This window comes from Vespa mandarinia, chromosome 13, assembly GCF_050613455.1.
Source record: "Vespa mandarinia isolate Hongniang chromosome 13, ASM5061345v1, whole genome shotgun sequence".
Lineage (NCBI taxonomy): Eukaryota > Metazoa > Arthropoda > Insecta > Hymenoptera > Vespidae > Vespa > Vespa mandarinia.
The window spans coordinates 4,819,745-4,838,664 of record NC_140822.1 but is presented as its reverse complement, the minus strand read 5'-3'; the positions used below and the strand labels follow the sequence as shown (position 1 = coordinate 4,838,664).

Genomic DNA, 18,920 nt, shown 5'->3' with positions numbered 1-18,920 from the left:
GATTACAAGCTTTCTGTCACCGTAACCAAGCTATATATATATATAATATTTAATAAGATTTAGATAAAATAAAATGTATTCATTTGTATTAAATAATAAAGAGTACGTGATGATTAAAATACGCATTATGTATGTTTGATATTATTGTTTGTGATTAAAAGATTTGTCTTGTATATTAGTTTTTATAAACGTAATATTCTCTATAAGAACTTTTTAATAATTACTTTTTACGTAAATATACGCACACTGTGTAGCGTTGCGGAGCTGTTTTTGCCAAGTATACAACATTTGATAGATCGTATTATCGACGAACTTAAGTTCTCTAATTGTTATAGCGATCTCTTTGCTCATTCTTAAGCAAATGTTCTAGACCGTGGCCGGAAAACGACTGACAAAGTTTGCAGATGAATAGACTCTTCTGCGCATGTCCAGGAAAATTAACAGTAGAAGGTATATCTCCCCTTGTCTAATTGTTGAGAACAACCACCTGCTTTTATACATGTAGATAATTTAATCGCTTTAGAAAGTGTTAGATATTACAAAAATATAAAGGGGTGAAAAATATGAAAGGGTTACATAGCGTCTACCGATTAAATTATTATAATTATATTTTCATGTAATCTAATAGATAGGAATTAGAATTTTTAATGAAGTAATGATGGAGAGTGTTTCGATTATTTCGCTGAGACAAATGTAAGTTATTTCACAATGTCTACTAGAGGTGCGTGCTTCTTTGAACAGCACTTCCTCTTTTCCAATCGATTAGTACAATTTGTATTGGGTCTACGTCCTAATCAAAATTCTAACGATCAGCTTTTTCAGCTTTGTACAGTAATCGCTTACGTATTACCAATTATTATTCATCAGGTAAACATTTGTTTCCTTAATATGTATATTATTATTACTTTTATTATTATTACTATTTGCATTATTATATTTACCTTAATTTTTCTTATTAATTAATAATTACTTTATGTTGATATACTACAAAATAAACATCTACAATATTATATACATTTATAAATTTTTAACGTGATATAACTTTTGTTTCGTAAAAGTGTTCTTCTGGTGTTGTTATATTAGATCTTCATGACTGATTTCAAACTTAAAACGACTATGGAGTTGCGGAAAATAGTAGGAGCTTTAGCTATGCTTTCTAATTACAGCGTCACTTATTTTCACTTCGTAGAAGTCCGTATTATTTTTGTCAGATTAATTTTATTTTTATTAATCATTTATTAATCGAAACATAATAAGAGAATTATTATTATTTTTAGGTGAAGTTACTTTTAATTAATTTTAAACGTGATTGCGCACAGTTGTCTGATGAGGATGAATTGAATATTATGGAAAAGTATACCAAACAATCCAAATCTTATGTGTATATTGTAGTAGGTAATAACGAAAATATTTATGCAAACAATCTTAAACAATATGTTCCAATTATTTATGTTATTACATTGTTGCAGTATCGCTTAGCCTTTATGTTATATCAATAACATTTTCTTGTATCTTAAATGTTATTCTATATCTATTTGGTAAATTGGACGATAATCATTTAACATTACCCATACCCGTTAATGTCTCAAATGCAGGGTCACTATATTATTGTCTGCTCATTTATCAAACAATAGCATTTTATATTGTGCTAATAGTAGGAAGTGTATGTTTTGGAGTATATTTGGTAGCTGTACAATACGCTTGTTGCCAATTCAATATTATAATGTATGTGTTCAGTTAAAGAAAGTATATTTGTTTTTAACTCAAATGTTATTATTTGTCTAAGTGAATTTTAATGATTTTTTTTTATTAAAGATCGAAAGTACGGAAACCGTTTAAGAAGCATATGAAATATATGCAAAAGTCTTACCATATCAAAACATCTCAAGAGGAATGGAATTGGATAGTCGAAATTATAAACTGCTATAGAACAGTGACGGAGTTAGTTTTGAAATAATTTCTTCATTTCTATAATACTCTGTTTGTGTATATGTGAGCATGTGACTGTGTGTGTATATATATAATATATATATAATATATATAATATATATATATAATATAATATAATTCACATGTTTTATATTTTGTTAAGGTACGTTGACACGCTTAATTCTCTTACAAAGGTAACTTCCTTAATTACAATTTTTTTTGCGGTGATCCTCGTTGTCTTTGATTTTGTTTATGTAAGTAATAAGTTTTTCATAAATCGGAAATTATAATAAAAAATTAAAATATTAAATCTTTTATATTTAAATAAAAAACATTATATTTTTTATATTTTTTATCGAAAATTTCAATACTATATATTGGTGAAACCAATAAAAACGTACAAAGATTATACTATCATTTGGTTTAATGTATGTTTATAATCATTGGAGATCATTGAAAAATATTTATATATTACATGATTTACTTTTAGATATTTCAAGTATCTATAGAATTGAAAAACGCAAGCGAAATAATCGAATACAGCTTCTACATTTCTGGCTCTGTATTTACTATATATATTAATTTTTACGTTGGGCAAAAGCTACTGAATCATAGCGAAGCTGTTTTCGAGGAATTGTAAGATATTACAAAGTTTCATTATAATTCCCGTAATTATTATCGAAGATTTGACATATTTATAAATCTAAAATTAATTTTATTAATCAAATAATTAATTACAAATGTAATTTAACGATATAATTATTAACATTTTTAAAAATATCTTTGTTCGTAGATGTCAAGTTCCATTCTATATTCTCTCTACAAAAACTCAAAAGATGTTGTTATTCGTGATAAAAAGAAGCATGAAGCCATCCATGCTTTTAATTGGTGGATTGTATATATCGGCACATCAAGTTTTTGCTCAAGTAAATAGCAATTAATTATCGATGTTTAATACAATATTTTAACAACGAGTTTAATATTATATTTCAGCTGATGGAAAAAGCATTTTCTTTTGCAATGGTATATTATAGTGTTCAGTAATACTAAATATAAATGATATATCATAATGTTCAGTAACAGCATAAAAAGCTATACACATTAATATCATATATGTAAAAAAAGATTTAATACATTTTAGAAAAAGTAAAATGTTTCTATTCCAATAAATGAATCAAAACGTGCATTATGTAAATCTCGTATAATTTCTTGATACTAATAGATTTACTTTGTGCATAAGATTTATAAACATATTATTCTTCGAGAATAACTTTTTAATAATTATTTTTTCAAATACACGTGCACTGCGTAGCGTTGTGGAGCTGTTTTTGATAAGTATACAACATTTGACAGATCGAACCTAAGTATACTTTACAGATCGAACTTAAGTACATTTTATTAATTGTTATATTAATATGTTTGCTCATTCTTAAGTAAGTGTCCTAGACTGTAGTTGGAGAAAGACTAACAAAGGTTGCGATCAATAGATCAAATTCAAAATATGATTTAACGGGTAACTTATGAATTATTTGTCATAATAAATTCTAAATATTCTTTTTGCAGGTATAAAATTCCGTTATACATTTTTTCCATAAAATTTCAACAATTGATGATATTTTTAATAACGAGAAGCAAGAAGCCATGTATCGTTTCAATCGGAAGAAAGTTCGTATCATCGCATAAAGTTTTTGCTGAGGTAGATAAAAACAAATTATCGATTTTGTTAAAGCATCGCGTTAATAATGAATTTATTATTTCAATTAATGCAAAAAGCATTTTTTTTTACAATGACGTATTATAGTATTCGTTAATATCAAATCATCTTGGAAATATGAAAATGTAAGATCTGTTATCGAATGAAGATGTTTTGATACTTACGATTTTTATTAAAAATTCATAGAAAAACAAACATATTCATTTGTATTAAATAGTATGATAATAATTATAAACAAAATGTGCATTAGGTATCTTTCGTACTATTGTTTGATGTTAATCTATTTATAAACTATCCTTAATCTTAAATCATGAAATATTTTTCTGATTTACTTTTAAATAGTTATTTTTCTCATCACATTCATTTATTATCGTCTTTTTACGAATATATATCACTTGATATAGATCTTCATTACGATCTGTTCGATTATTTTTATATATTAAAAATATATATATATATATATATATATATATATATATATATATAAAAGATTGAATTAGTTTTAAGTAAATTAAAGTGTATTCATTTAAATAAAGTAATCAGATGCTAGTGATTATTAAAACGTTTAATACATATGTTTCTTAAGGCTTTGATTTTTTAATGGTTTATGTCATCAATGAGAACAGACATAATTCTTGGCCGATTTTGACGAACAAAATTTCATTTTAAAGAAGAAGATTTAATATACGTCGCTTTTTCGGAAGATTTTTGAAAAAGCTTTATTTTCTTTGAAAAAAATCATGTTAAAAAATGGTATTTTTCAAGAATAGCTTATGCACAAATAAAAATCTTTTTTAGAAGTCCGCCAAAAGAACGTCATAGATTAAAGCTTCGTCTTTAAAATGATATCTTTTATCCAATTATTTATATCAAGGGATCTGAGTTTCTATAATATTGTTAAATTTTGAAAAAATTTGTAGTTTCTTTTAGGTTTTATTGACTAATAAGATAAAGACTACAATGTGCAGCTCATTGGAAAAATGACTGGATTCGTAATTGAGGAATTGTAGGCTAGAAGCTAAGTAAATTTCGCTGGTTTTTTTTTTATTGTATCGATGTAAACGAAAATAATGAACAAATTTATTCTTTCTTCCTTTTTTGATAATTTAGTAAGGTGTTATTATCCAATTTCTTATATTTATTTTTTTTCAATCATGGCTGACATGAATTTCATTAGGACACAGCAGCAGTATAATTTTGTTCGATGACAATGCATATAAAGTATATACATTTGTCAATTATTTTTTACAAATTAATAATTATTGAACATACATATATTTTATTTTGAATAAACATTAAAATACGAGTTCGTTTCCACATTATCTACGAGATTTTTCTCCTAACGCTATTTTGTTATAATTTCTTCTGAAGAAGTTCACTTCATATTATTACTATTACTACTACTATTACTATAATAATATGTCATGTAATAATATAGTAATAAAAAATAGTAATAAGAAGAAGGAACAGAAGAATATATTTATGTACACATATAATTTCTGATAACAAAAGAAGGAAAAATATATCATTTTGCTTGATAATATCAACACATGACCGTCCATTTAATACAAACGACATATGAAGAGAAGTACAAAACGTTTCTTTTGTTTTCGTTCGCTATTGTTTCTCTTTGTCTTATTACCTTATGATCGTAATACATTTATTTTTATACTGTTTCTTACTCATGATCAGTCGAAGCAAATTGTCTTTATAATATAAAATATGTTAAATAATATCTAAATGTATATAAATAATATTTAAATACACTTTTATTATTATTATCATTATTATATTATATTACATTACATTAATTATTATTATTATCAATAATAGTAATAACATCATGTTATTATTAGTAGTAGTAATAATCGAAGTCGTATAGAGCGGAGTAGTTCTACAAGGGCAATCACGTAAAAAAAAAAAGCGCTAGTTCTACTTCATAGGTAGTGTGGAAATGAACTCATATTTTAATTTGTATTAAAATAATATAGTATATAAGTATTCACTAATTTTATTTTTAATTTTTAAGAAAATATTGAACAAATTCTTATTTTTGTTGTAGATTTATATACTAATTCTTATATGTATCAATTATATTTATTATTCTTTATGCATTTGTCGTAAAATAAATGCATATCAATGTTGTATCTAGCACGGAATACTACGAGATGCACGCTACCATCAAAGAAAGATACACTTATGAGAGAGTGAAAAGACTGAGTTCACAATTTACTAACCATACTTACTATACTCACACGAAACCAATTGTTATGTACGTGTGAGAAGGTAATAATCAAATAAGCTTATTCACCGATACGATAGACAGATGATGGGGGATAACATTACGGGCTTGAATTCGTAGTTCATATTTTATCTATACCTGTTGTTGAAGTTACATACGCTTTGAATAAAAGATGGTGAACAACTTTAATATTGTTGGACATTAGTAGAATTATTTTGCATAATAGTTTTATAAATGTAATATATTCCTTAGAAAACTTTTATATAATCACTATTTACTTGCAGATGCACTGGGAACTATTGCAGAACATGTTTACGCAATTCACAGAACATTTCACAGATTGTATTATCGATAAACTTAAGTTCTCTTTACTAATTGTTATAGCGATCTCTCTGCTCGTTCTTAAGCAAGTATTCTAGAGCGTAGTCGAAGAGCAACTGAAAAAGTTCTTGGTCAATAGATCTTTCTGCGCATGTTCAGAAAAATTAACAGTAGAAGATATATATCCCCTCGTTTAATTGTGGGAATAACCACCTGTTTCTATACATATAAGTATCTTAGTGGTATTACTTACTTGTGTAATAAGTAGTATAACTGTGTATAAATGCTATAATTTATTCAGCACTATGAAAAAGAGGCGAAACATCTTTATATTGTGTTCTATCGATTAAATTATTATGGTTATGCTTTCATGCCACCTTTTTACATAACGTGCTACAGCTGTATCTAATAGAAGGCAATTAGAATTTTTAATGAAATAATAATGGGGAGTGTATTGATTACTTCTCTGCGGATAACATAAGTTAGTTCACTATGCTTCGAGAAGTGGGAGCTTCTTTAAACAACACTTCTTCCGTTCAAATCGATTAGTTTTATTGGGACTGCGTTCTAATCAATATTATTTACCACCAGATTTTTCTACTTCGTTTAATAATTGCTTACGTATTATCAATAATTGTCTATCAGGTAAACTTTTCTTTCCTAAATATGTATATTATTATTAGTTTTATTATTATTATTATTATTAGAATTATTATATATTGTATTTATTTCGAGAAAGTTCATTTCGATTCAGATACACTATAATGTTTCGAGGAGATCTGACCAATTTCGAACAGCACTTCTTGTTTTCGAATCGGCTAGTTGCATTAGTTATAGGTCTACATCCTAATCGTAATTTAAATAATCAATTGTTTCTAGTTTGCTTGGTAACTATTTACCTATTCCCAATAATTGTGCATCAGGTAAACAATTTTTTCTATTTTTATGCATGATTATTACTTATAATATTATTGGTTATTTCGATATTATAATTTTATTAATTATATCTTTTAAAATAATATATTCGCAAAGAGATATCTTGTGTCGAATTACAATAAAATGTTTATATTATCTATTTTTATCAACAATCATTAATATAGATATATTTATATGTGATTTATAAAAATGTTCGTTGACTTCAGTTATGTCATCTGACTATGTTAAAATTGAACTTGCAATCATCTGTGAAATTGCTGCATAAATTATTCGTTACTCTTCTTCTGGTTCTTACTTACACTACTACTTACTTTTCATTTATAACAGTTTGTATCATTTATTTTTGCATTAGCTCTATTTTTACAAATATTAATTATATTAAGCAAAAATTCATTACTTGCAGATGAAAAAAATTTTTGCACGCATTAAATGTGATTATCTGCAGTTTGCTGATGAAAAGTTATTGAACATTATAGAAAAGTATACGATACAATCTCAATTGCATACTTTTATTATTGTTTGTAAGGAAGAAAATGTAATTAAAAATAACTATTATATTTTAATTTTTATTTTTTTTCGTATTATTATAGCTTTTTTCAGTCTCTATTTTATTTCAATGACGTTTCCAAGTATTTTAAGTGTTCTTCTCTATATCTTTGGTGCGTTGGACGATAATCAATTACTGTTACCTTTTACCGAAAATGATGGTTTATTCGTAGGAGCTTTATATTACAATTTGCTTATTTATCAACTAATAGGAGCATTTATCCTATTTACGATAGGTAGTTCGTGTTATTCAATATATTTGGTGTGTGTCCAACACGCGTGCTGTCAATTAAGCCTGATAATGTTGGTATAATTCAATTTGAGAAATATATTTATTTTTATTTCAAATATTATCACTTATTGCGTATTCATTTCAGTTTTAAAATACGTGAACAATTTAAAATGCATCAGAAACATACGAAAACAAATCGTAATAGCAAAACACATCTGGATGAATTTGATTGGATGATCGACATTATAAAGCATTATAAAAATGTTACGGAGTAAGTCTAAGACTATATTTTTTATTTCTTTTGTATACATTGTTTACTAGAATCAATTTTTTTTAAAGATTCGTTCAGTTGATGAACTGTTTTTCCGAGATAACTTATTTGATTGCAGTTTTTTTTGCAACAATCCTTATTGTCTTCGATTTTCTTTACGTAAGTAATAATTTATGAATAAATCGAAAATTCTTATAAAAGATCCGAGTTCTGTAAATTTTATAATTTCATAGAATTGTATTCAACTTTTTAATGTTAATACATCCTATATTATTTATGAGCTTCTATAATTGTTTTTCTCTTTTATGAATTCAAAGTAATCGTCTATTTACTTTAATATATATTTAAACATGTATACGTTTTAGAATGATTTTCTTTCATTAAATCATATAATCATTTTAGATATATCAATTGTCGGAAATATTGCATAGTCTAATGGAAACAATTGGATGCAGTATTAACATTTTTGTATCTATATTGATCTTATACCTTAACTTTTACATTGGTCAAAACTTATTGAATCATAGTGAAGAAGTTTTTGATGAATTGTAAGATTTTGCAAAATATATTCGTACCAGCAATTAATATACAAAATTTGACGAATCTGTAAAGCTAATATAAATTTTAATAACGAAATGATTAATAATAATAACCCAAATTGTAAATTTAATTTAACAGATGGGTCGTTAATTATTTTATATAAGAAATAAAATATATCGTTTTCGCAGATGTAAAATTCCGTTTTACAATCTTTCTATGGAATCTCAAAAATTGCTGTTATTTATGATTATGAGAAGTATGAAGCCATGCATGCTTTCAATCGGAAAAATGTGCGTATCATCGAATAAAATTTTTGCTGGGGTACGTAGCTTCATATTATCGGTTTTTAATGCATCACGTTAATAACGAATGTATTATTTTAGTTAATCCAAAAAGCACTTTCTTTTGCGATGGTTTATTATAATGTTAATTAACTAAAATTTATCTTACAACTACAATAATTTGAGATGCACTATCGAATAGCAAGATTTTTATAAATTATTGCTATTTAATTTTATAGTTATTATTTAGTTTTCATAAAAAATCGGACATACTCACATGTATTAATTAATAAAATAATAATTATAGTCAAAATGTGGATTATGTATTTCACGTATTGTTGTTTGATATTAGTTTATTTATAAATTGTCTTTATCCTTTAAATTAAGATATTTCCTTTTGATTCACTTTTAAATAATCTCATCATATTCATTTATTATCGTCGATGACTATTTCTTACAAATAGAAAACATTTGACCAGTTGCGTTATCGATAATATCAATTAAATCGGACTAATTGTAATTGTAAATCTGTTTGATCATTCTTAATATATATAAATATTTAATTATTATATATATTTAATTATTATGTATATTAATTATTAATATACTTAATATATTTAATTATTATATATATATTTTATTATATATATTATTAAATATTTAATTATTATAAATATATAATAATTAATTATTATATATATTTAATTAGTTATTGAAACGTATTTTTGAATATAATATAGAATTTTACTTGAATAATGTAATTAGATGGTCGTAATGGTTAAAATATGGTTAAATGTCTTTTATTATTATTTAATACCTGCAGAATTATTTTGCACATTGATTTTATAAATGTAATATGCTCCTTAGAAAACTTTTAAATAAATATTTTTTTACCTGTAGATGCACTGGCAACCATTGCTGAACATGTTTACGCAATTCACAGAACATTTCACAGATTGTATTATCGATAAACTTAAGTTCTCTTTACTAATTGTTATAGCGATCTCTCTGCTCGTTCTTAAGCAAGTATTCTAGAGCGTAGTCGAAGAGCAACTGAAAAAGTTCTTGGTCAATAGATCTTTCTGCGCATGTTCAGAAAAATTAACAGTAGAAGATATATATCCCCTCGTTTAATTGTGGGAATAACCACCTGTTTCTATACATATAAGTATCTTAGTGGTATTACTTACTTGTGTAATAAGTAGTATAACTGTGTATAAATGCTATAATTTATTCAGCACTATGAAAAAGAGGCGAAACATCTTTATATTGTGTTCTATCGATTAAATTATTATGGTTATGCTTTCATGCCACCTTTTTACATAACGTGCTACAGCTGTATCTAATAGAAGGCAATTAGAATTTTTAATGAAATAATAATGGGGAGTGTATTGATTACTTCTCTGCGGATAACATAAGTTAGTTCACTATGCTTCGAGAAGTGGGAGCTTCTTTAAACAACACTTCTTCGTTCAAATCGATTAGTTTTATTGGGACTGCGTTCTAATCAATATTATTTACCACCAGATTTTTCTACTTCGTTTAATAATTGCTTACGTATTATCAATAATTATCTATCAGGTAAACTTTTCTTTCCTAAATATGTATATTATTATTAGTTTTATTATTATTATTATTAGAATTATTATATATTGTATTTATTTCGAGAAAGTTCATTTCGATTCAGATACACTATAATGTTTCGAGGAGATCTGACCAATTTCGAACAGCACTTCTTGTTTTCGAATCGGCTAGTTGCATTAGTTATAGGTCTACATCCTAATCGTAATTTAAATAATCAATTGTTTCTAGTTTGCTTGGTAACTATTTACCTATTCCCAATAATTGTGCATCAGGTAAACAATTTTTTCTATTTTTATGCATGATTATACTTATAATATTATTGGTTATTTCGATTATAATTTTATTAATTATATCTCTTAAAATAATATATTCGCAAAGAGATATCTTGTGTCGCATTACAATAAAATGTTTATATTATCTATTTTTATCAACAATCATTAATATAGATATATTTATATGTGATTTATAAAAATGTTCGTTGACTTCAGTTATGTCATCTGACTATGTTAAAATTGAACTTGCAATCATCTGTGAAATTGCTGCATAAATTATTCGTTACTCTTCTTCTGGTTCTTACTTACACTACTACTTACTTTTCATTTATAACAGTTTGTATCATTTATTTTTGCATTAGCTCTATTTTTACAAATATTAATTATATTAAGCAAAAATTCATTACTTGCAGATGAAAAAAATTTTTGCACGCATTAAATGTGATTATCTGCAGTTTGCTGATGAAAAGTTATTGAACATTATAGAAAAGTATACGATACAATCTCAATTGCATACTTTTATTATTGTTTGTAAGGAAGAAAATGTAATTAAAAATAACTATTATATTTTAATTTTTATTGTTTTTCGTATTATTATAGCTTTTTTCAGTCTCTATTTTATTTCAATGACGTTTCCAAGTATTTTAAGTGTTCTTCTCTATATCTTTGGTGCGTTGGACGATAATCAATTACTGTTACCTTTTACCGAAAATGATGGTTTATTCGTAGGAGCTTTATATTACAATTTGCTTATTTATCAACTAATAGGAGCCATTATCCTATTGATGATAGGTAGTTCGTGTTATTCAATATATTTGGTATGTGTCCAACACGCGTGCTGTCAATTAAGCCTGATAATGTTGGTATAATTCAATTTGAAAAATATATTTATTTTTATTTCAAATATTATCACTTATTACGTATTCATTTCAGTTTTAAAATACGTGAACAATTTAAAATGAATCAGAAACATACGAAAACAAATCGTAATAGCAAAACACATCTGGATGAATTTGATTGGATGATCGACATTATAAAGCATTATAAAAATGTTACGGAGTAAGTCTAAGACTATATTTTTTATTTCTTTTGTATACATTGTTTACTAGAATCAATTTTTTTTAAAGATTTGTTCAGTTGATGAACTGTTTTTCCGAGATAACTTATTTGATTGCAGTTTTTTTTGCAACAATCCTTATTGTCTTCGATTTTCTTTACGTAAGTAATAATTTATGAATAAATCGAAAATTCTTATAAAAGATCCGAGTTCTGTAAGTTTTATAATTTCATAGAATTGTATTCAACTTTTTAATGTTAATACATCCTATATTATTTATGAGCTTCTATAATTGTTTTTTTTTTTTATGAATTCAAAATAATCGTCTATTTACTTTAATATATATTTAAACATGTATACGTTTTAGAATGATTTTCTTTCATTAAATCATATAATCATTTTAGATGTATCAATTGTCGGAAATATTGCATAGTCTAATGGAAACATTTGGATGCAGTATTAACATTTTTGTATCTATATTGATTTTATACCTTAACTTTTACATTGGTCAAAACTTATTGAATCATAGTGAAGAAGTTTTTGATGAATTGTAAGATTTTACAAAATATATTCGTACCAGCAATTAATATACAAAATTTGACGAATCTGTAAAGCTAATATAAATTTTAATAACGAAATGATTAATAATAATAAGCCAAATTGAAAATTTAATTTAATAGATGGGTCGTTAATTATTTGGTATAAGAAATAATATATATCGTTTTCGCAGATGTAAAATTCCGTTTTACAATCTTTCTATGGAATCTCAAAAATTGCTGTTATTTATGATTATGAGAAGTATGAAGCCATGCATGCTTTCAATCGGAAAAATGTGCGTATCATCGAATAAAATTTTTGCTGGGGTACGTAGCTTCATATTATTGGTTTTTAATGCATCACGTTAATAACGAATGTATTATTTTAGTTAATCCAAAAAGCACTTTCTTTTGCGATGGTTTATTATAATGTTAATTAATTAAAATTTATCTTACAACTACAATAATTTGAGATCCACTATCGAATAGCAAGATTTTTATAAATTATTGCTATTTAATTTTATAGTTATTATTTAGTTTTCATAAAAAATCGGACATACTCACATGTATTAATTAATAAAATAATAATTATAGTCAAAATGTGGATTATGTATTTCACGTATTGTTGTTTGATATTAGTTTATTTATAAATTGTCTTTATCCTTTAAATTAAGATATTTTGATTCACTTTTGATTCACTTTTAAATAATCTCATCATATTCATTTATTATCGTCGATGATTATTTCTTACAAATAGACAACATTTGACCAGTTGCGTTATCGATAATATCAATTAAATAGGACTAATTGTAATTGTAAATCTGTTTGATCATTCTTAATATATATAAATATTTAATTATTATATATATTTAATTATTATGTATATTAATTATTAATATATTTAATATATTTAATTATTATATATATATTTTTTATTATTTATATTATTAAATATTTAATTATTATAAATATATAATAATTAATTATTATATATATTTAATTAGTTATTGAAACGTATTTTTGAATATAATATAGAATTTTACTTGAATAATGTAATTAGATGGTCGTAATGGTTAAAATATGGTTAAATGTCTTTTATTATTACTTAACACCAGCAGAATTATTTTGCACATTGATTTTATAAATGTAATATGCTCCCTAGAAAACTTTTAAATAAATATTTTTTACCTGTAGATGCATTGGAACTGTTGCAGACCTTGTTTTCGCAATTATAGAACATTTCACAAATTGTATTATCCATAAACTTAAGTTCTCTTTACTAACTGTTATAGTGATGTCTTGTTTCATTCTTAAGCAAGTGTTTTAGAGCGTGGTCGAAGAGCGACTGAAGAAGTTCTTGGTCAATATAACTTTCTGCGCATGTCCGTGAAAATTTAAAGGTATATTTCTTCTCGTTCAATTATTGCGAATAATCATTTGTTTCTATAAATGTTTCTATTATCTGTTTCTATAGAAGTCTTTATATGTATTGGTATTTGAACGTATTTAACACTACAGTAGTATACAAGGATGAAACATTCTCATATTGTATTCTATCGATTAAATTATTACACTTATATTTTCATGTTACCCTTTTACATAACATGCTAAAACTGTATCTAATAGATGGCAATTAGAATTTTTAATGAAATAGTAGTGGGAAGTGTATTGATTATTTCACTGTAGATAACATAAGTTAGTTCACTAACTTAGTTCACTAGTTATGGCTTCGAGAAGTAAGAGATTTGTTGAACAGCACTTCCTTTTGTCGAATCGACTAGTTCAATTTATATTAGGACTGCGTTCTAATCAAAATTCAAAAAACCAGTTGTTTGTGGTTTGTACAATCACTGTGTACATATTGCCAATAATTGTCTATGAGGTAAACATTTATTTTCTAAATATGTAAATTATTAGTATTTTTATTATTATTGCTGTTATAATTATTTATTTGCTGTTATATTTTATTTTTATTTTTTATTTATGTATGCTGTTATAAGTTATGTTTATTTTCATACAAATTTGAATAAATATTTTATATTGGTATTCAATGCAATAAACTTGTATCATCTATTCTTATAAATTTTTTTTATTAAATCTGTCCTTGTTAATTATAACGTACACATTAACATTCGTTTAGTAAAAATCTTACTTTTCTGCAGCTGTATCAACTATTAACGATGGATTTCAATTTGACAACGACTGTCATAGAGCTTCGAAAGATAGTAGCATTTCTTATTATGATTTCTGCCTATAGTACCACTTACTTTCAGTTCGTAACTGTTCGTATTAGCTTTATTATATTAGCTTCTTTTTTACTAGTCGAAATCGTATGTATTTAAATAAAAAATATTTATAATTTTTAGGTAAGATTACTTTTATTTCGTATTAGACTGGATTGTGAGCACATATCTGATGAGATGGAACTGTTCATTGTGGAAAAATATACGAAGAAAACTAAGACGTATGCATATGCTGTCATAGGTAAGTACAAAAAAACTTAAAAAAAAAAAAACAACTTTAAACAAGGTATTGCAATACTTTACATATTTTTACAGTATTGTTTAGCATCTATTTTATTTCAATAACATCTTCATGCATCTTGAATGTTCTTCTATACCTCTTTGGTACATTGGACAATAATCAATTAACATTACCCTTTCCCATTAATAATTTTTCAAACTCTGGGCCTTTATATTATTTTCTGCTTATTTACCAAACTGGTGCATTTTATATTGTGCTGATAATAGGCTGTGTGGTTTTTATATCATATTTGGTAGTAATACAGCACGCATGTTGTCTATTTAGTATTATAATGTACGTGCTAAGTTAACGAATGTTATACGCTTTTAATCTAATTGTTATGAATTATTTAAACGTAATTTTGTATGTTATTTATTGCAGATTGAAAATACAGCAACAATTTACAAATGATTCAAAATATTTACAAAGAAGTTCGTTTAGTCAAAGACCTTGCCAAGAGTTTCATTGGATAGTAGACCTTATAAAACGTTATAGACATGTCACGGAGTTAGTTCGAAATAAACTTCTATCATTCTCTCTTATTATATTAAATTCTAAATCACATTTTTTTGTTCCTAAGGTATGTGGATTTGATAAACTATTTTTCCAATGTAATTTACTTAATTGTAGTTTTTCTTGGGATGACCATCGTTGTAATTGATCTCCTTTGTGTAAGTATTACGTATATTATCAATTGAAAATCGTAATAAAAAGAAGAATCTTTAATGGTTTCTATATGAATAAAGTAAATTTAATTCAATAGTTTTTATTATATATTTCGGTATTATTTATTATCCACTCAAACAAATCGTCGTTAATATGTATGTTTATTATTTAAAAATTATTGTTAAATATTTATTTTTTATATGGTTTTTAGATATTTCAAATATCTATAGTATTACAAAATGCCTCAAAAATAATCGAGTTCACTATCTACGTTATGGGTTCTATATTTACCACATATATTAATTTTTATATTGGCCAAGAGATATTGAATTACAGCAATGCAGTTTTTGAGGAATTGTAAGATGTTACAATGTTTCTTCTTAACACCATTAATTAATATATAATATTTGACAAATCTGTTAGCTAAAATTAATTTTATGGATGAAATGTTTAAAGTTCACAAAATGTAATTTATCGGATGAGCTATTAATTATTTTGGTTGAGAAACAATATATCTTTTTTGCAGGTGTCAAATTCCTTTCTACTTATTGCCTATAAAAACTCAAAAAATATTGTTATTTATGATAGCAAGAAGTATGAAGCCATGCATGCTTTCAATCGGTGGATTATTCGTTTCATCGCATGAAGTTTTTTCTCAGGTATGTAGTAATAAGTTATTGATGATGATATCTTTTTTAACGGCGACTTTTATTTTTCAGTTAATACAAAAAGCAGTTTCTTTTGCTATGATGTATTATAATGTTCAATAACTCCAAGTCAGAATTGATAAATGATAATTAATTGTTATTATTATACGTAGTAAAATTAATTAGTATCAGATAAAATTAAATGTATTTATTTCTATTAAATAATATCCCTGGAAACTGTAAAATTTATATTAGGTTTTATTTATTATATATTAAGTCAAATGAGTATATCGTTTGGCATTAATTAAACATTCGTCAAAGACGAATTTTTTATTTTTATATGACATGATTGGCATTGAAAGTTTGTTCGGGGATTCGCTGAAAAGAATTCATGGACAAGTTATGGGAATTCAAGTCAAGAAATAAACTTCTATTTATTATTGAATTATATATTATAATTATTATTTATAATTACTTATATATAAATATTACTGATTTATGGCTGAATTATTACTTTGCCTTGAATTTGGTCCGAAAATATTTCTGGCTATAAATCTGCGCAGTTGCTTGTTTCACGAAAAAGTCACATACATTTCTTCGGGTCAAAGTTCATTCCTTCCTTCCTTCATTACTCTTTAATTCTTTCAATGTTTCGTCCTCTTTCTTTCCAAATCTTTTAAATTGTTTTGCTTGGTAAACAGTCATTTTTGAAATATCTATCAAAACGAATAGACATTAGTCATTGACGAGAATCCTTAATTCATATCACTTTAATTATTTTCTATAAATCTTTGAACCTTTAACGTTATTTTTACTTCTATTACAATTCTTTTACCGAAGAAAATGGGAGCATAAATTGAAAAATAGAAATTATTTGGAAACTGTATATATATAGCTCGATCAATATTAGATGCTTTAAGTTTATTGTTTATTTATTTAATATGATAGAGATATTACGTTTGCGTACGATCACAATAACGATTTTTGTTCAATCATTTTTGTTTTTATGAAGAAAAATTAAATATTTGTATCGACATTTGAATTTGTCTTTGAGACCCTATATAAAATTTTAGACCATGAATTTGAATATGAAATGATTATGTTTTGTTACTTTGTTTACGTGGTCCACATTTCTCTTTTTTTTGTGATGTTATTTATATGTGTGAAATTTCTTGTGATTTGAAAAAATTCTTTTTTGAATTTGAAAAAAATGAACGCCATAGGTAGAAGTAAGAAAAATATTATGGAAATATCAATTAAAAAAGAGATCAATAACAAAGTGTGCACGATGGAAATGATTCATTCTCGAAATCTAAGTTAGATAATGAATGAAATCAATGCATATCTTGTATGAAATATATTCTCACGTAATACATTCTACAGATATTCTAATTATATATGATTTAATTGTTATTTAGAACTGAAATTAATTTTTTATTGTATCGCCGATTAAATTCTAATAGAATTTTTCTTTTTCTTCCAACATCATGATGTCATTTATCTCATTTAATAATCTGAATTTTGCTATTTTTAATCTCATCTTATTTTTTCATTCATAAGTTTACTATCAATTCCTTCAATCATATATTTTATTTTACTTCATAAAAATAATTATCATCTGTACATTAATATCGATGAAGTAAAATAATTACATTGTTCTTGCAAAAAAAAACAACTACTTCTTTACTTTCATATACGACACTTATTTATGAGCGTATTACTTACATAAAAAAAAAATCAAAGACAATGAGTATCATCGCAAAGATAATTGATTCCAAGTAAGTATTTTTGGAAAATTTATTTAACGAATCAAAAAATTTTGAACAAAGAAGAAAACACCGAATTAAATGAAGACGTAATAAAGAGAACAAAAAAAAATGAAAAAACACAAAACAAATTTTTTCAGACTAACTCTGTAATTTTTCCATAATGTTCTGCTATATCGATTAACCTAATCGTAATCTTTCAAAAATGCTCTATATACGTTTCTGATCGTTTTTAAATCATTGAGGAATTTTCAACTTGCAAAGTATAAATTGTAAAAATGATGAAAAACTTGCTTTTGTGATGATACTTTAGGCAAAAAAAGTAAAAAAAAAAAGAAATAAATAAAAAGAAAAAACAAATAAATATACTCTCACAAATTATATATATACGTTATAACGCTAAATCGACAACGTATATGTTGTACATAAACCTAATATGACATAGCATAGACAGCCTACTGTTGTCAATGAATAAAGAATTATTACTTGATAAATAAGTAAAGTATAAAATAACGGACCAGGATATTAAATTTCCAACATGGTAAAAGATAATGTTAATTGATTAACATACAATGTTCCATAAAGATGAAAAATAATATTTATGATAGACGGGATTGTTACTAAACTAAATGATGAATAAATAAATGATGAAGATTGTTGCAACAATAGAATAATCGAAAATATGTTATTTTAGTTTTTAACATTTAAACATATATATATATATTTACCGACAATAATCATACTACATAATTGTTCTTTTTTATATTTTTCCAAAATATTTAGTTCCACTTCTTCCATGAGTTGTTCATTATCGATGAATTTGAAGACAACTAATTATCAATTTAAGGTAAAATTCA

General features: G+C 25.1%; 4 protein-coding genes across 4 annotated transcripts; all 4 read left to right on the top strand.

Annotated features, from left to right (window-relative positions):
* The first annotated feature begins 708 nt into the window (after window positions 1-708).
* Window positions 709-2,973, top strand: LOC118448608 (uncharacterized). The gene is made up of 9 exons (XM_085661116.1): window positions 709-867; window positions 1,084-1,191; window positions 1,278-1,395; window positions 1,470-1,725; window positions 1,816-1,941; window positions 2,093-2,183; window positions 2,420-2,565; window positions 2,723-2,855; window positions 2,923-2,973. Exons 1-9 carry the CDS (start codon window positions 709-711, stop codon window positions 2,971-2,973), a joined length of 1,188 nt encoding a protein of 395 aa, XP_085517242.1.
* A 4,780-nt stretch (window positions 2,974-7,753) lies between these two features.
* LOC146872615 (uncharacterized) lies at window positions 7,754-9,275 on the top strand. Its single transcript, XM_085660804.1, has 6 exons — window positions 7,754-7,991; window positions 8,066-8,191; window positions 8,260-8,350; window positions 8,594-8,739; window positions 8,920-9,052; window positions 9,115-9,275. Exons 1-6 carry the CDS (start codon window positions 7,759-7,761, stop codon window positions 9,163-9,165), a joined length of 780 nt encoding a protein of 259 aa, XP_085516930.1. The 5' UTR covers window positions 7,754-7,758; the 3' UTR covers window positions 9,166-9,275.
* Window positions 9,276-10,138: 863 nt separating this feature from the next.
* On the top strand, window positions 10,139-13,100 carry LOC118448607 (uncharacterized). The gene is made up of 9 exons (XM_085660884.1): window positions 10,139-10,593; window positions 10,700-10,868; window positions 11,085-11,204; window positions 11,282-11,727; window positions 11,802-11,927; window positions 11,996-12,086; window positions 12,330-12,475; window positions 12,656-12,788; window positions 12,851-13,100. Exons 2-9 carry the CDS (start codon window positions 10,710-10,712, stop codon window positions 12,899-12,901), a joined length of 1,272 nt encoding a protein of 423 aa, XP_085517010.1. The 5' UTR covers window positions 10,139-10,593; window positions 10,700-10,709; the 3' UTR covers window positions 12,902-13,100.
* Window positions 13,101-15,297: 2,197 nt separating this feature from the next.
* LOC118448606 (uncharacterized) lies at window positions 15,298-16,477 on the top strand. Its single transcript, XM_085660885.1, has 5 exons — window positions 15,298-15,491; window positions 15,565-15,655; window positions 15,862-16,007; window positions 16,177-16,309; window positions 16,370-16,477. The coding sequence occupies exons 1-5, from the start codon at window positions 15,298-15,300 to the stop codon at window positions 16,418-16,420; spliced, it is 615 nt and encodes a 204-aa protein (XP_085517011.1). The 3' UTR covers window positions 16,421-16,477.
* The last annotated feature ends 2,443 nt before the right edge of the window (window positions 16,478-18,920 follow it).